Here is a 16,045-nt window from a genome sequence, read left to right as displayed (position 1 = left end):
CTGCATAAAGAGAGGCGTTCAGTGGGCAGTGCAAGGGAGGTCTAGCTTCCGTTTTTGCAGGAGGAAAGCCAAAGGAACACACAGGCAAACCACAGTCAGGCATTTTTTTTCAGGCAGTAACCTACCTGAGTACGGCACAGCGGGACACATAACACACTGTCAGGAAGCAGACACAGTGTGTGCATCACTGGATCTCAGATAACAGGCGCTTTCTGTCACCTTTCCATAAAACTGTGACATCTCTACATCCTGCAGCACAGACACCACCGGTCAATGCGAGTCACCAAGCAAAATATCAGCAGAAAACGAAAGAGACATTGTCCATCGCTTTCTCACCTAATCTAGGAATTCTGAAAAAAAAACATCCTTTTTCTGCAACATTGTCTGAAAAGATGACTCGTTCACAATGCTTTCAATGGAAAGGACCTCTGGGTTTTGTGGTGTCCCACACATGGCCTGTCCTTGAGAGAGCTTACATATCTTGACATTCATTTGAAAAATGTGAAGCATGCTTTTGTTAATGAAGGGTTCTGTCTTTACAAGCCCCACACAGAAAAAGAGAAATTGATTCGAAAGATATTTGTCTATAGAAAAATAATTCTGCTTTGTTTGATTTCCACAGAGAAACAGGAGTCTAAGTGATAAGACTATCTTAAATTGCGTGTCGAGAGAACTAGGCCAAACCTTCAAAACACCATGGAGAATCACAGTGTGTGTAGAGGGACCACAGTAATGACACACCCATCTACTGACATGGGGTCCCAATGCCTAACACACGCTTATCATTAGTTACACATGAGGATTAGAGCCCTTTATGAGCTCCAGAGTTAAGGCCTGTTTAGTACCATTTTCAGTATTTCCGCACACAGTGACATTGTCACAGCTGTTTTGAATCTCTGTGGTAAAATCTGAAACTTGCAAGTCAAAAAATTCTTAGATTTGAAATTGAACATGACCATGCTAAAAAAAACAGCCTATTTCTCTTAGCCTCTCAGTAAACTGGATCACATCTGCTTGATCTAATGTAAAATGCATTCAATATGCTGATCCTTTCCAATTAAAGCTGGAAAAAGTAATAGACTATAATTGAAAGTGGTGTTAGGTTTGGAGCGGGCTGGAGAGCTGATTACATAAAGCATGGTTATGATTTAAAGACCAGTCATGCCTTACTCAATATTGACCTGAGACTCACACTCTAAACCTTGTCATCTTAACTACATCCATACCTCTGTAATCAGCTGCGGTATAAACCATGCCAGAAGCCTAACGCTAGCCCCAGCACACTGCAAACACCCCTGAAGCCATAACTGCCCAATAGGGAAACAGTGAAACGGTCAGAGAAATGGGCCAAGAACTCTTTTGTAGTAAGTGATTGTAACTGTGCAGGAAATGATAAATGATGGCACATTAATGTGGCATGCAAAGGAACATGTGTTAAAAATAAGGCAGAGTGGTCTTCATTCCAAGCAGACAGCGCTTCATGGTAATACTCCACAAGCATTTCTGCACTTTCATACTTTAGACCAGCACTGTGTAAGTATGTTTGCACTGTCATATTTAGGACCAGCACTATGTAAATGTAGGGGGTAGACAAAATAATGGAAACACCAAACAATATATGAACAGAATAAAATATATGAAAAGAAGAAGAAGAAGTCGTCACCCTATGTCCATCCATTGCTGACAGTGAGATTCAACTTGCAACCACTGTTCCATTTTCCTGATGCAGTTTTCCTTTGGCATATGACATCATGATTTTGACACTGTTCCCTTTCACTTTAAACAATTTTGCCTTTTATGTGACTGATGCACCTGCAATTGAGTCACCAACTATTTGACCTCTTTCAAAATCTGCTAGATCTCAAATGTTGCTTTAGAATCTCACATATTAAAGTATTAGGCCTAATTAATCTGACATTAATCTGGCACATGTCTAGACTCCTTTTTAACTGTGATTTAAAAATATGCATAAAAATGTTTTAAAATATGCAAATACACAACTGTGTACTTCAAAATATGCATCCTTTTTCATTTGCAGGTTTCGCACATTTTGTCTACCCCCTGTATGTTTGCACTTTCATACTTAAGATCAGCACTGTGTAACAGCATTTTCTAAAATGTCTGTCAAGAAAAAATGCACAAACATAGACCAGGCCAGAAACTGGGAATCCTGCTTTTTCTCCTCCACTGTACGATTGTAGGTAGGAGGGGGAAATCATAAAAAAAAAAAACAAACAGTAAATATTTACTGGTCCATGACTTCTGGCTGTGGGCTGCTGTGGTTAGGAGGGCAAGATGTTAACCTTCAACAAAGCTGCACACACTTCCTGCTTACAGATTCCCAAAGGCCTGCATGCAAAGCACAATTTCTGTCCCGTCACACTGCATATCTCCAATCCAAATGCAAGGCACTTTGTCTTTTAGCAGCACAAATTCTTGCAGCACATTGTGGTTAAATTGCACAAAAGCTCATGACTAAATTTCCCATATTGCTAATATAAGCGCAAGTGACAGTTTCCCCCAGCAGGAGAGTCCAATGACTGTTATTCCATTTCCCCAGCATGCAGCTGTAGATTACAGCCATTCAGCCATAATAGGATGGTAAGATGTCAGTTTTTGACAGAAATCCCCGGTATCCAAAAACTGATTTGCAATCAGATCCCAGGGGCCTCTCGCTGCCCCTCATGGGTTATAATTTAGTGGGCTGCATGTTAAATCCCATCTGGGCTCAGCAAGGCTCCTTGCTCCTTGAATGTAGCACTGTTGAGCAGCGATCAAAGAACCAGGCTTGAGACCACGAGGTTCCAAGCCTTAATCAGCAGGGGAACTGTACTGTACCTTTCAGCAAAGCACCTAAATAGCTTTAGTAAAGATCTCTGGGCAGTGTGCCTGTATGACACCCTGGGTAAGGGTGTGTGTACACAACAGTATGGAACTAAATGAATTAATAAATACAATCAGCATGAGGGGATGTTCAGGGTATTCATCTTTTTAAATATGGTCCTTTTGTGCCAGCTAATACACATTGCTCTGCTGAAAAATGCCAACACTCAAACTTCAGAGAGCGAGGCGCCTGTTTAAACAGAAGTTGTAAAATTGCTTGTCACTACACAGCACTGAAAATTCATGTCACGGTGCTTGGCCTCTTACCAGGGTTTGCACCTGTGGACAAGCTATCATACCGTTTCTGTACAGCATCAAGAGGAGAACTTTGGGGGCTATTCAAATCAGCACTTTGTCCTTACATTTGAGCAACATTAGAACTGATTTCTATGATTCTCACACAACATACTTCATAAATTCCAGTGATATCTGAACTCAGTAATTTCAATCTCGCAATGCACACCTCTAAAGGTGGCGAAACACTCCTCAATTTGTAGCTCACGATGAATTTCGACGGCTTGCCCCCCTCCCTTTGTGCGAAAGCAGAAATTTTAGGAGCGACGGAGCTCTCCCCTCGTGTTTCTCATGGCCTGTGCCAGTGTGGCCTACTGGGAATACTCAGATTGATTACAGCTGCGCTCCACCCACGCCGGACAGCTCCCGTATCCCATATCCCAGGGAGTCCTTCCAGCTCTGCAGCCCGGAGAGAGACGCTGCACGTCTGCAGAGTGGGAAAGGCCTTCTCCCTGCATCTCCACACAGCTGTCTCTGCCGCGTGTTGTCCGCGCACGTTCGGTACACAAGCCCAATCTGATAACATTAAGATACACTTCAGAGCAACTCGAAGGACACAATGCGGAATTTCATCAGATTCAGGTCTCCCCGCAACCAGTTAGTTAAAGTAAGACCCGAGGCATATCTGTGCCATTTTCTGTTGTGCAGCTGTACTGATAGATAACATGTAGATATGATTATTCATAACATCTACATATGATGATTAATACTGGAGATTCACTTAGGGATTGATGTTTTTACAATGTTAGATGGTTCAGTGTTCCATTTAAGGTAATGTAGCTGTAAGCAACATGTTATGCTGCACTTTCTCATTTGCCATTTGTATGCTACACTATAATGGCTAATGTTCTGCATCTACCCAATAGATAAATCAATTGGAGAAGGAGAATTAGTATTTCTCTGGAATACCCAAGTCTGCTGCAATATTCTGCATGGCTCACATCAGGTAAACCTGTCACTGCAGAAGGCTGTCCATTGGAGCCTATCAGGGGGGACAAAAATGCAACTCCTTAACTCGTGTCTCGAACCCAGGCATCTTGAGAAAACTCTTCATCTGTGGATCCAGGCCTCACGCATTAAAACTATCAGAGTGGCTGACCAGACACAGACAAAGATAAAGACAGAATGTGAAAGTGCAGGACAGGACTGACGAGACATTGATGTTGAATACCGCACGGCTCAAGCCCATTTCAAGGTATAGGATGATAAGGAAATTGTCTTCTAGAGTGTGCACAAGCCTCACTGTGCACAAGCCCAACAGAAAGACAAAGTTTAGCCCACCCAATATCAAACTCCGAGCTTCAGAAACACAGTTCCGCATCTAACCACAAGTGACACCTGAGCAGCCAAGTGGGTGACAGGCCACGTGTAAGAATGTAGGGCAAGGACATCAACAGGAAACAAGTCAAGTGCTCTTGGACAGATACGAAAAATAGATACGAGAACAGAGCATCTGCACACGTCCAGACATATATTCAAACACAGATTGAGACACAAGTACACACATGGAATGTGCTGGAGATATCAGCAGTTTGAGATGGCCCAATCCCATTGAAGTGTCTGAACTCCCAGCAGCTCCACAGGCAAGATAACTGGAGACCAGTGTGTGGCACAAAGAGGCCTGACATTCTGTGCCGTCAGATAGGAGCCTGGTGAACTGCTGCTCACCGCATACTCTCTAATGAGGTGTAGGGATATCCCGTGTCAGAACTCACCATCCTGGTGTTGACTTCACCCAAATTCCACAGAGCACGCTTTCAGTAAGAGCGGATAACCCTGACGATAACGACAACAATGAACTCATCGTGGATGGGGGGGGGCACAAAGGCAATCGCCTGCACAAACGGGCCCTTGTTCAGATAGGACATTGTGTCAGGGGCCTGACCACAAAAAATGCCAGAACAGACACACTGCTTTTGGGAATTAAAGGGATTTGCGTTGCGCACACAGGCAGTCGGAACCAGACTTAGATAATGCCATCATTGTTGAGTCCTCCCACTCCCCCAGCACCAAGTGTAATTTACATGTAGATTCCCTCTCCAAAAAATTGAGAAGTAATTGAGAAGGGAACCAAAAACCACTGACATGCACCCTGTGTGGAGTACAATAGCATCGCTTTGCTGTGTGAATAGACTTGTGTGTCTCTCGGACAGAGAAAGCAGTGCTGGCAACTCTACATGCATCTGATGTGTAATTACAAGAGATTTAAACACATGCAAGGAAGTCCATTTGAATACTGAGTGGGGCAAAAGATTGCATTTATCTGAAAGGAACAGTGTGGTGTTCTTATGTGGGCTGAGGGACATTTGAACATTGAGAGTTCAACACAGGGAGGGGATTCAGACAGGGCATGAGGATACTGTGAGGATACTGTGTATTCATTCTACCCTGCCTCATCCATCTGAACAGAAACACTTTAAATGACATGTTGAAGGGATGTGAGGTCTGGCCATTTTTCATTCAAAATGACCTTTCTCCAAAGTAACCTCTGTGCCACAAGACAAAACCGAGTCTCTATCTTTTTTAATGAGGTCGTCGCATGTGTGCATCCGGGCCTGTTATGGGACGGGGGCGAGAGACTGGCAGATGGCTCCGTGCCAGACCAATGCAGGGAACACGTGGACCAGGCAGATCCACAAAGCACAATCAATCCCATTCCTTTTCATTGGCACTACCTGCTCATGCTCATGTAATTAGGTGCAGCACGTTGAGGAGAAAACCATTCTTAGGTCATTCAAAAGTTAGGTCACTGTTGGCTTGCTCCTACAACGTACAGTTCTGGAACTCTTTAAACCACAGGATAAACAGCACAGGGTTCACTACTCCTTTTGTTAATCTGAGGTTACGTATTCATTTTCTGAACATTCCACTCAATGACTACAAGTATCCACTGCGCCAAGAGAGCCGCTCATACACACGTTCACGCACTTGCAGCCATGAACAACAGAAACTTCTTCCAGTCCTCCGAGAAATAACATTCAAATCTCTTGGTGAGAATGTCTGATCCGTAAAACAGCAGGCAGGGGGAAACCCAGTATGCAAGGCAAAGAAAGCTAATGCTTTTGCGGTTTGTGTCTTTTCCCATTGTTTTGTCACATGCTGCCAATCGGTTATTAAATCAACGTCCTCCGGTCGGGAACTGCTGGCTCTGCGCTTGCTGTTACAATGAAGAAACACAAACTGTTCCACAGACCCTGAAATGTCTGCAAGGGAAAAGAATGGAATTAAACCAAACGTAGCTGTAAGAACTAAATACTTGTAGAGGCCCTCAACCTGTCCTGATCTGTGCTGCAGGCTCCAAGAATCACTCTAAACTGTCATCTCTCTCTGTGTCACAAAAGGATTATGAGCTGAACTCAGGAAATAAAAAAGGGGTACACCCCAGAGTACACTTAAAAAGAATCATACTTGCAACGTGATTTGGTTTAAAGATGATGATGGTATCTAGTCACAGAGCCCAGCCTTATTGGACACATGTACAGAAATCCCATCGGTGAGTGGCAGACGAAAACACATTTATGGTGGTCAGAGAGGAAGGATTTCCTTCTTTTTTAGCATGGGAGACTTCAAGGCCTCTGCCTCTTCATCAAAGCTGGCTTCGTAAGCTTATGAAAAACGAGATTAGCCTCAGGGCGGCCAGTGGGGGCCATCGGTTAGCCTTTGATATGAAAGCTATAGCGGAGATATACAGACAGGGAGTGGCTGCCTATGGCTCACTGTTACACAAAGGGAAGATCCGAGCCATGAAAAATCCCCAGCAATGAGCACTGACCTCTTCGTCAACTGCAGGCTTCATGCAAACTTCTTCAGACACAAAGGCTGAAAATTTCATCACTGTTTCTTACCAGCAAGATTAGATTACATTACATTACATTCATTTACAGATACTCTTATCCAGAGAAACTTCCAGCATGAAAGAACAGAAGTGCATCCATTCAAATCGAATGAGCAACAGACCAGTGTCAGACCAGGCTAACAACACTCCCAGATAAGTGAGTGTGAGCATTACACTATTCAGGTCCTACCACAGCTTAACTTGTGCAACCTGACCACTGACTCATAACACAATTTCTTATCTCAAAAGAAAGATCATCTGTTATCTTGAATATAAAATGCTAGAATGATGTAAATTCTGTGATTGCACAAGGAATGCATGTGAATTGAATTCCATCAAGTTTTTAGCCATTTGCTTGTGCTACTGAATACATCTGGCGATGGGACCCCCACCACAAGTTAATACTTCATAAAAATGATTTGAACAGGCAGCACAGGATTTGCATGTTAATGAAGTAGCTCTAGACTAGACGGGCTAATTAAACATTGAGTAAGTTGCCCCATGCAATCAAGGTTATGCAGTGCAAGCCCCTATGCTGATGAACGCTTTCATATTTTAGCAGCTTCTTGCCCTGTGTTTTTAATCTAGGTGTCTGTGTGCCTGTGAACACTGGATTCTTATTGGATTATTAAATGCCTCCATTTCCCTCTGCTTGGCAATAGACAAATGGAGACATGACTCTGAGAAAACCAGTCCACCAGTCATTTTGAGTATTCATTTCTACATCAGGCTTACCAAGAGCTCGCTGACAAAAAATTATTAAATCCAGGCAACGTGTATGATTAGACACAACATGCATTTATAAATAAGACCTCTAGGCCATCCAATTGATGTGTGCTAACACGTCCCCCACAGATACATTGTCTGGGTTTCAAATTCTACTAATAAATTGCTTCTACTAATAAATGATCGTGAAACATTATGAAACAATACTAGTAATTTCAGAAACAAAGTGCTGTTTTTGTCAGAACCTCCTCATCTTCCAAGAAAACCCTGCTCTAATGTCATTAAATTTCCCTGTGTTATAATTAACAGGCAATGTTCAAACCATTTGTAAGGATATTTTTCTCTTCCATTTCATACGCGTGGAAAGACAAATTCGGAGATCTCATACACCGGACATCACCAGTAACCGCACACGGTCCGCCATAATGGAAACATGTCCCGTTAGCAGATATGGGTCTCCTCATTAAAGACCATGGATAGGATTGGGCGATTAAACGCACTCACCAGCTGGAATTCGTTGCGGCGGCCGTAAGCCTCCTGGATGCCCGCGTCCTGCCACAGAGCCCAGAGCGCAGGCACGTACAGCTGGAAGGTGCACGGCTCAACGGGGATGCCCGCCTTGTTCTCGAAGGACATCACGAACATGCCGTGCTTCTCGTTCTCCGAGTTCTGCCAGGTGATGCCCAGCTTGTCGCGGGCGTCCACCAGCACCCTCATGCCCTGGAGAGAGAGAGAGCGCATCCAGTCAGCCGGCGGCGTTCCCTGGTGCTCTGTCAAACCTCAGCCGCGAATACAGCCCAGACGTTTAACAAAGACCAGAAGAGACCTTGAGTGTGCATCCAATATCTGACACTTGAAGTAAACTGTGTTTCAGCAGTTCAAACACAGTCTAAATCAGAAAATTACAGGCTGTCAAACAAAAAAGGCTTGAAGGTCACTGGGCTGTTCCCTGAGATATGATCAGTCATTTAACTTGCATCAATCACGTAACATGTCATGTCATTGAGCTTGGAGTGTGAAAATGAATCCCCAGGAAAGAGTTTAGCTGAACAGACCACGCACCAACTACACCACAAACCTGAGCTTTCCAAAGCAGATTTACAGTATAAATGTTATGTCCAAACAAACACTTTCCCTGGCTGTTATTTCAGTAAAAGCCTTGCACTGCCAGTAGCCAATGCTGTTGGAAAAGATTCCAATAGTCACAGGGTCAGACGTTTGCACTGATGAGTGTGGACCACATTACATTTGTCTTGTAATCATCTTTATGGTGCAGTTACACTGCAAAACTTTGTGTAAAGTGTATAAAAGAAAATTATCGATGGCCTTGTTTTGCTGATACAGGTTGAAATGATGATAAAGGAAATGATGATGAAAAAAAAAACACGGCAAAGTTTATTAGGAAAACTCCAGTTAAGATGCAATCACATGTGTCCCTTCAGCTCCAGCTGTGGAGCTGCTACAATAACAAACCCTTAAGTGCTAAATGTCCCCAGTTTCTCCTGTAAATCTACAACTTTGGCACCATGCTCCTGTCCTGGACCAACAGAACAGGCAGTACGGGGCCCTGTCATCTGTTAAAAAGGAGGGGATCAAACTGTTCTCCGTCTCTCTGTACATACAGCCATTGGCACTATGCACCAGTCTGTGCCCCTCTCCAAAGGAATTTGGCATTTGACTGCTCCTTGTCATTAATAATCATGTCTCCGGGAGACGGGAGGGAAGGCGGTTTTCTCTGTGCCTTAATGAGGGAACGACTCAAAAGCCATCCAAAAACCACGTCAAGGACCCTCTGTAAAATTTAAGATTCAACAGTCCTGGTAAGGCTGTTAAATCCTACATCCGCATGCCTGACTACAGGAGTTACTAGGAGCTATGGAGGAGTACCTCAGCTAAAGGGCTGAACTTACAGTTAGACCCTACCATACCAAGACAACATGTTCTCTCAGTGATACTTGGCTTGTTACTGTTAACAACTGTTTGGGGTTAAAACACAAGGTAAATGATACACTGAGGTCAGTCAGTCCAGGTTTTCCATTCTTGAACACTTTTCATGGGAACGGCTTGCCTGTTTTTTGCTTCTACAAAGCGCTGCTTAACTGCACAGCTGTGTACTACATTGAATTAGAGACACATAGTTCAATGCTCTTGGTTAATACCTCAGTTTTGGAACCATGTCTTTTAACCTATGAAACTATATATTACATACACAAACAGATGTCTGTATTGTAGTGACCTGTTCCTTCCCAATCCTCAGGAACTGTGGCAAGTTTTAGGGGTCAGTGCACCTACTCTCTAGTTACAACTGTGGACCCCTTCCCAATCTTCAGCTCTGATCACATATGAAGGTCCTACGCAAGTACACAAAGTAAATTAATAAAACTATATCTAAACCTGGTAAGAAATAAGGAAAGATGGAACTCACGAGGCACAAACCAATCAGTTGAACAGTTCCTCTGACTGATCTCAGGCTACCCTGTGATCCTGCAGCTGAGCAGAAATTCACAGTCGCTCGTGTCGGCGCTCGCCTATAGCCCTACATCATCTTGTTCTTGATTCCACAGCCATAAGACAAGGTTCCCCTCATATAAGACATCGTGTCCTCTTCAGCAGCCGTGTTTCCAGAAGTCACACCCACTCTGTACCAGCCTCAAATTAACATAAGAGAGAGGGGACAGAACGAGAGGGAGCCATGGAGAAGAGGGAAGGAGAAAGGAGATGGTTGAGGGAAGCATGCTATTACTGCACATGTGATGAAAGTGGCCAAATTTACTTTTATCAGATGCAAGTAAAGACAGCAGTTTATGTATGCATAAATAAAAATCTGAAAATTATAACCAACACCACATACAGCAATGGCATGCGTTTTACAATAATGTAAAAAAGGACGACACTTATTCAAATTTTGCAAATTATTCTCAAAATAAAATCCTTCAAATGCCATCCTCTGTATAGCTGGCGAGTCTGGTGAGGTTCACTCAATTTGAGGCTGCAATTTTGCTTGTCCACAAAGCTCCCCTTCCATATGCATGAGGGACCGTACTAACACTGCCACTGTATCAGCAGTAACCAAAATGCCAGACTAAATTTTAACTGAAATCTCTCTCCCTGTATTACTGCCCTAAAAGCTCCACCCCATGAATTCCTCGGTTGCAACACTTAAGGCTATGCGGAAGGATCGAAGAGTGTGTAGTCTCTGTGATTAACAGTCTGCTCTTAATGCCTACGCCGTCCACAGACATTCCTGTCGGTTACAGAATGCCTTAGATACTTTCTCAGGCTTGTAGTAAACAAAGAACGCGGCACTGCCTCTCGAGATTTCATTTGCAACTGAAAGAATCTTGACTACCCGGACACCCTGACATGGCAACCTGTGTTCTGAGAAAAGGTCGGAGGGGAAAAAAGCATTCTGGATGCTTACATTTGAACCTCAAAGTTAAGGATTAAGAGCACCGCAGTTGGAATCAAGGGCCAAGAAATCTGAGAGGTCAAAGGAGCCCCCCTTTCAAGTACACATTTTCAAGGCTGCTCTGACAGCACGGAAAAAAACCCAAATGAGATGACACACATGGGCGGAGGAGGAGAGATGAAATGATTGTGGACCGCTGCACTGTGCAAGGCAGCAGGCTCTGGTTCCCGGCCCTTACAGAGCACAGATAGGCCTGAGTGTTTATATCTGACTGGAGCCACTGCAGATTGACCTTGACCGGTACACTCAGACAGATCCACAAACAAACTCCTTTCACACAAGCAAAGGGGAGAGTCTTTGGGGCGTACCGAGCCCACAGAGCCACCCCCGTACAGGAGGCCTTGCCTCTCCCGGGAGCGCGATCTTATACTCAGCTAGTTTAGATTGCAAAGAGATACTCAATAATTTCCTAGAGGTTACTCTCCGCTGCCAGAGAATTTAAACGTACCCCATTTCTCCCCTCATTCTCACAGACCGCACGGCGAGTTTAATTCCCCTCATGATATCCCCTTTCCGAGATTCTTTCTGCGGACTGTAAAACAGAGTCCTGTCGGCACTGGTTCTGTGTTGAGTGTTGAATCACATCTGTACTGAAATAACAATGACGGACAGCAAACACCAGGCCCGACCAGCTCCGCCCGCAGCAGCTCTGCGTTTACTCTTGACTGGCATCAGGCGAGCTAAACACCATCCACCGCCACACGCACTGACATGGTTTTTGTGCTCACACCCTTCCTGGTTAAGGCTTCAAGAAAACACTCAAAGCAAATAGCAGCCACTGCAGCAACAGATGCCCAAATCCCTTGAGAATACACCCTCGCTAAAACTTAAAGCAATCAAACTGCCATGAAAAGAAACAATCCATCAAATGCTGTGTGTACATGGATACAGGTATGATCAAGATCTTTCCAACAGACAACCGATTATGTATGGCCTAAATACAGATGACACAGAAACTAACCAACTGTTTGAAAATAGAACTGTAAGAGAGAACTATAAAAACTCTGAAAAATTAAGTTCATCTTTCTAGCTCAATCTGCGCTGTCCCTGAATACCGTCCCAGGGTAGGAACATACCATCATATCAATTTTAAAGATTCAATCCCTGAATCGCAAGGGCTAACTCTAAATAAATATCTTATTGGTCAACCACTTATGTATGGATCAATACATGTGGGAGCAGGTAAAATCTGATGTGTGAATGAGTGAGATGATCAAAGATCTCTGGGCACTGGACGGTACAATGACACACAGCGAGGCTAGCCACCTAAATCCCTCCGCTGGCGGAGGTAGCCGGCATCAGCACATCTGTAGCGGGCGACTCCAATCTGGCGACTCTCCACATCATGGCTTCTTTTATGAGTCATCCGATCCGTAGAGGCTGAGCCAGCGATTGCTGTGGGGAGTCGTGTTGTGCGGGGAGAGGGGAACAGATGCGCATGCGAGGGAGATTTCTTTCACGCACGTTGCTTCACACGGCTTTCTGAGTCATCCTGACCGGAGCAGCGTGGGGGAAGCACATGATTCCGAGGGGAACGGATAAACTGTTTGCTGCATTCCAGACATGGTGCCCTTGCAGCAAAACAGTTTCCCACCGCCTGGATTTACTCATGCACATACTATAACCAAAATAAAGGCCCTCCGGTTTCCATGTTTATGAACAGCAGATCAATACTGAATTGAAGTGTCCTACACACATTGACTGGAAAGATGGTAACCTCACCCGGATGATCTTCCAGAAACTTAACTGACCATGCATTGTTTTTCAGTATAACCCCTCATGATCTGGTTATCTTTTTTCTGGCAATTTCCAGCTTCACAATCTGATATCCCCTCACTAATCTTCACAACCACCGCCACTTTTCAGACTTCAGTTTAGTTCAGACATAAAAGCGACCAGATTTCTTGCAGTCTGACCATGAGCGCCAGACACACACCCTCCCCTCCACCCTCTCTTGGGTGGTTCTGTGAGAAAATAAAACCTAGTGAAAGTGATTGGTTAGATTTACCAGGAGACTGAAGATAAGCCTAGCCTTTGACTGTTGATCTGGGCTACTGCTCCGGTGTAACCATGTGGAAAATGTTCCGAAAACAAACAAAAAAGATTTTGGGGTCGAATACCGTATATTGGCAAATGATAACCGTAAAGTGGACCACTGACACATTTTCTGGGAACAGCCCTTGGTGCCTTTCTATAAAATAGATAACTTTGGTTTGTTGGTTTGGGCACATGGAAAGCTGTGCAGAATTCAAACAACTGAGAAGCACAAGAGAAGCCATTATTGTGTCAATGAAGGGAACAAATTAACTTCTGTAATAGGTTACAGAAATGCCATTACAGAAATGGCTAATGACTTGGTTACCTCATGCCCTAAATTGTGGACATTGTTACTCATTTGTTTTGGAAATGTGCTTATCCAGGCTTACATATCTTATTTCACACCCATTTACACTCCAGGACATTTACTGCAGTGATTCAGGTTGAGCATTGTACCTTCCCTTGGTACAACAGCCCGTTTGAGATTTGAACCTGAAACCTTCAGGGTATAAGACTAAGTTCAGACACTTCAACAGTACAATACTCAGCACAGAGCCATTTGAACCCCTGGATTCCCCTGAAAACAGGGGTACTGTCAATGTACTGTACTGCCAATTTTGTATTGTGGACAGCCTCCATCAGCTTCCTATTACAGGATATGTAGCACTTTCAACCCCCCAAAGACGAGCAACACATGATCAACACCAGATATTTGTCTCCTCTCGTACCTAGTCATCACTATTCCGTATAAAATTCCCTTGACCTATTTAACACTCTTTGGTGTTGATATGTTGAGAAAACTCACTTTGTTATGTTTTAATGCATGCATTGTTCTGTATTTGTCACTACTATAGTAATTTCCTTTCAGATTATATTGACTTCTTATGATACAAACAATTGAGTCAATAATCTGTCAACGTTCGCAAATAAATATACAGAGAACTCCAAATACCGTCTAAACTGTGTTAACATCGATAACGTTCCCTGTACTTTCACATGAAAGTTTTAGTTAATTATCAGGCATGCACGACATACTTAAACCCTGCAAATCGGTGAAACCTTCCAGGCCTTTTGATCAATAAAATTTTAACTTGAATTTACGAAATGCTTCTGATAACAGATGTACTGAAATCAAAAACCCAACCAACAATAAGGACGTAACACCCAAAGAAGCAGAAAAGCCATGATTTATCTGTAAATGTACTATTATCGGTTAATTATGCCAGCTTCAATCACACTCCTTCACCAAGTGCTCAAAAGTTTGCCAGTCGGTAGCGATAAAGTTTTGGATCTGACTTCGCATGCTACGAAGAGGAGTTACTGAAACATAAAGCGTGTGCATGAAAATCAAAACTTGAAATAGCATCGCGTAACCTGTGTCATTGTGTGAACATTACCTTTATAATGTTCTCGAAGATAGTGTCTCTAAAATCCAGTAAGGCTTTCTGGTCGAACTCTTTCCCGTGGATAATCCTCATTTGTTTCAAAAATGTCGATTTGCCACTTTCCCCAGCGCCGAGCAGCAGTATCTTCACCAAGCGGCGAACGGAGCGTCTCTCGCGGGCGAGCATGGCATCAATTTCGCGGCTCCGGCGCTTCGCCTCCCGCTCCTGGTTCGCATCTCGGTTTCTCTCCTTGCTGTTACTTCGCTCCCGACTGGCTTCGGCTGGGAGCAAACACCGGCTTAGGGTGCGCACCACGCCTGCCATCGTTGCGGACGAAGCGGATTAAAAATGCTTGATTTTAATTATACTTTTTGCATTTGAAAGTGTGACAGTTCCCGTAGTGCTTGCATTCAGCACGTCGGCAGGATTGTAAATCACTTCCAGTCACTGTCCAGTGACTTGAAACTGAAAGTTAGCAAGTTCATAGGCTGTGTGGCCAGCCAGCTAAGCGAACGGACTTCCTCCAGAAAAGAAAATACTGATGCTCCCGTTCTCCCAAATTCTCACGATGACCACATTAGCTAAGCAGCTACCGCTCATGTATCAATGAACCCAGCTAGCTAGTTAGCAATCTATGGCTAGTTAGGTAGTCTGTAAGTATTTAGCCCTTTAAATTACAGCGACCAGCTTGCATAAATTTCAAACAAACTCTAACAAAACTAGCGAAGCAGCCACACGCGCTAGCTCACTAGGTCAAGTTAATACAACGACATAAAGGACAAGGCTCAAATTACTTTGATCTTAGCTAATAGTAGCTAATGTTGATGTTCTCCAAAACATTATTAGCTAGCTACCATAAAGTTAGCCGAATGGCTAGGTAGATTCTGTCATAACCGAAATTTCACATTAAGTTTACCGTTAACTAGCGTCTGGCTAGCTCGCAGATTTTATCAATCAAAACATCAAGTACGTTGTATCAGAAAGCATCCTCTTAACAGCGATCCCAGTTGTTCCCAATTTCTAGAAAAAAAAAGATAGCGAACTAGTTACAACTAAAGTTATCCTTCGCTCGCAGACTAGTGTCCCGCTGCTGTCTTCCCTTCTTTATTCCAGACTGGGAGCGCGTCTGGGAATCGCCGGCAGAGGGGGATAGTGAGGCTGTCGTGGTCGCCAATAGGTCGAAGAGAAGAGGGCATGAAATTGGAGAATTGGATTAACATCAAAAAGCACAAGGGAGTTGAGCATATTAATAATTGTTTTTCAGACTGGAGATGCTGAATGTCGTTCCGAAATCTGGAAGACGGGGCACGTTGCAGCTTGTTTCTTATCTGAGTTTATAATGTACTAATTCATTTTAATTTTAATGTGGTTCGCATGAAAAAAGAGGTGAGTAAACTGCAGTGTTTCAAAGCCACG

General features: G+C 43.7%; 1 protein-coding gene across 1 annotated transcript in view; it reads right to left on the bottom strand.

Annotated features, from left to right (window-relative positions):
- gna12a (guanine nucleotide binding protein (G protein) alpha 12a) overlaps positions 1 to 15,391 on the bottom strand; it is a 30,586-nt gene extending 15,195 nt beyond the window's left edge. The window contains exons 1-2 of the mRNA XM_036552411.1: positions 14,642 to 15,391; positions 8,243 to 8,458 (exon numbers count right to left, since the gene is read on the bottom strand). Of these exons, the coding sequence (XP_036408304.1) occupies positions 8,243 to 8,458; positions 14,642 to 14,953 (528 nt within the window). The 5' untranslated portion in view covers positions 14,954 to 15,391. The remainder of the gene's footprint in view (positions 1 to 8,242; positions 8,459 to 14,641) is intronic.
- Positions 15,392 to 16,045: the final 654 nt, after the last annotated feature.

Source organism: Megalops cyprinoides, chromosome 19 (assembly GCF_013368585.1).
Source record: "Megalops cyprinoides isolate fMegCyp1 chromosome 19, fMegCyp1.pri, whole genome shotgun sequence".
Lineage (NCBI taxonomy): Eukaryota > Metazoa > Chordata > Actinopteri > Elopiformes > Megalopidae > Megalops > Megalops cyprinoides.
This window is presented reverse-complemented; position numbering and strand designations above follow the sequence as displayed.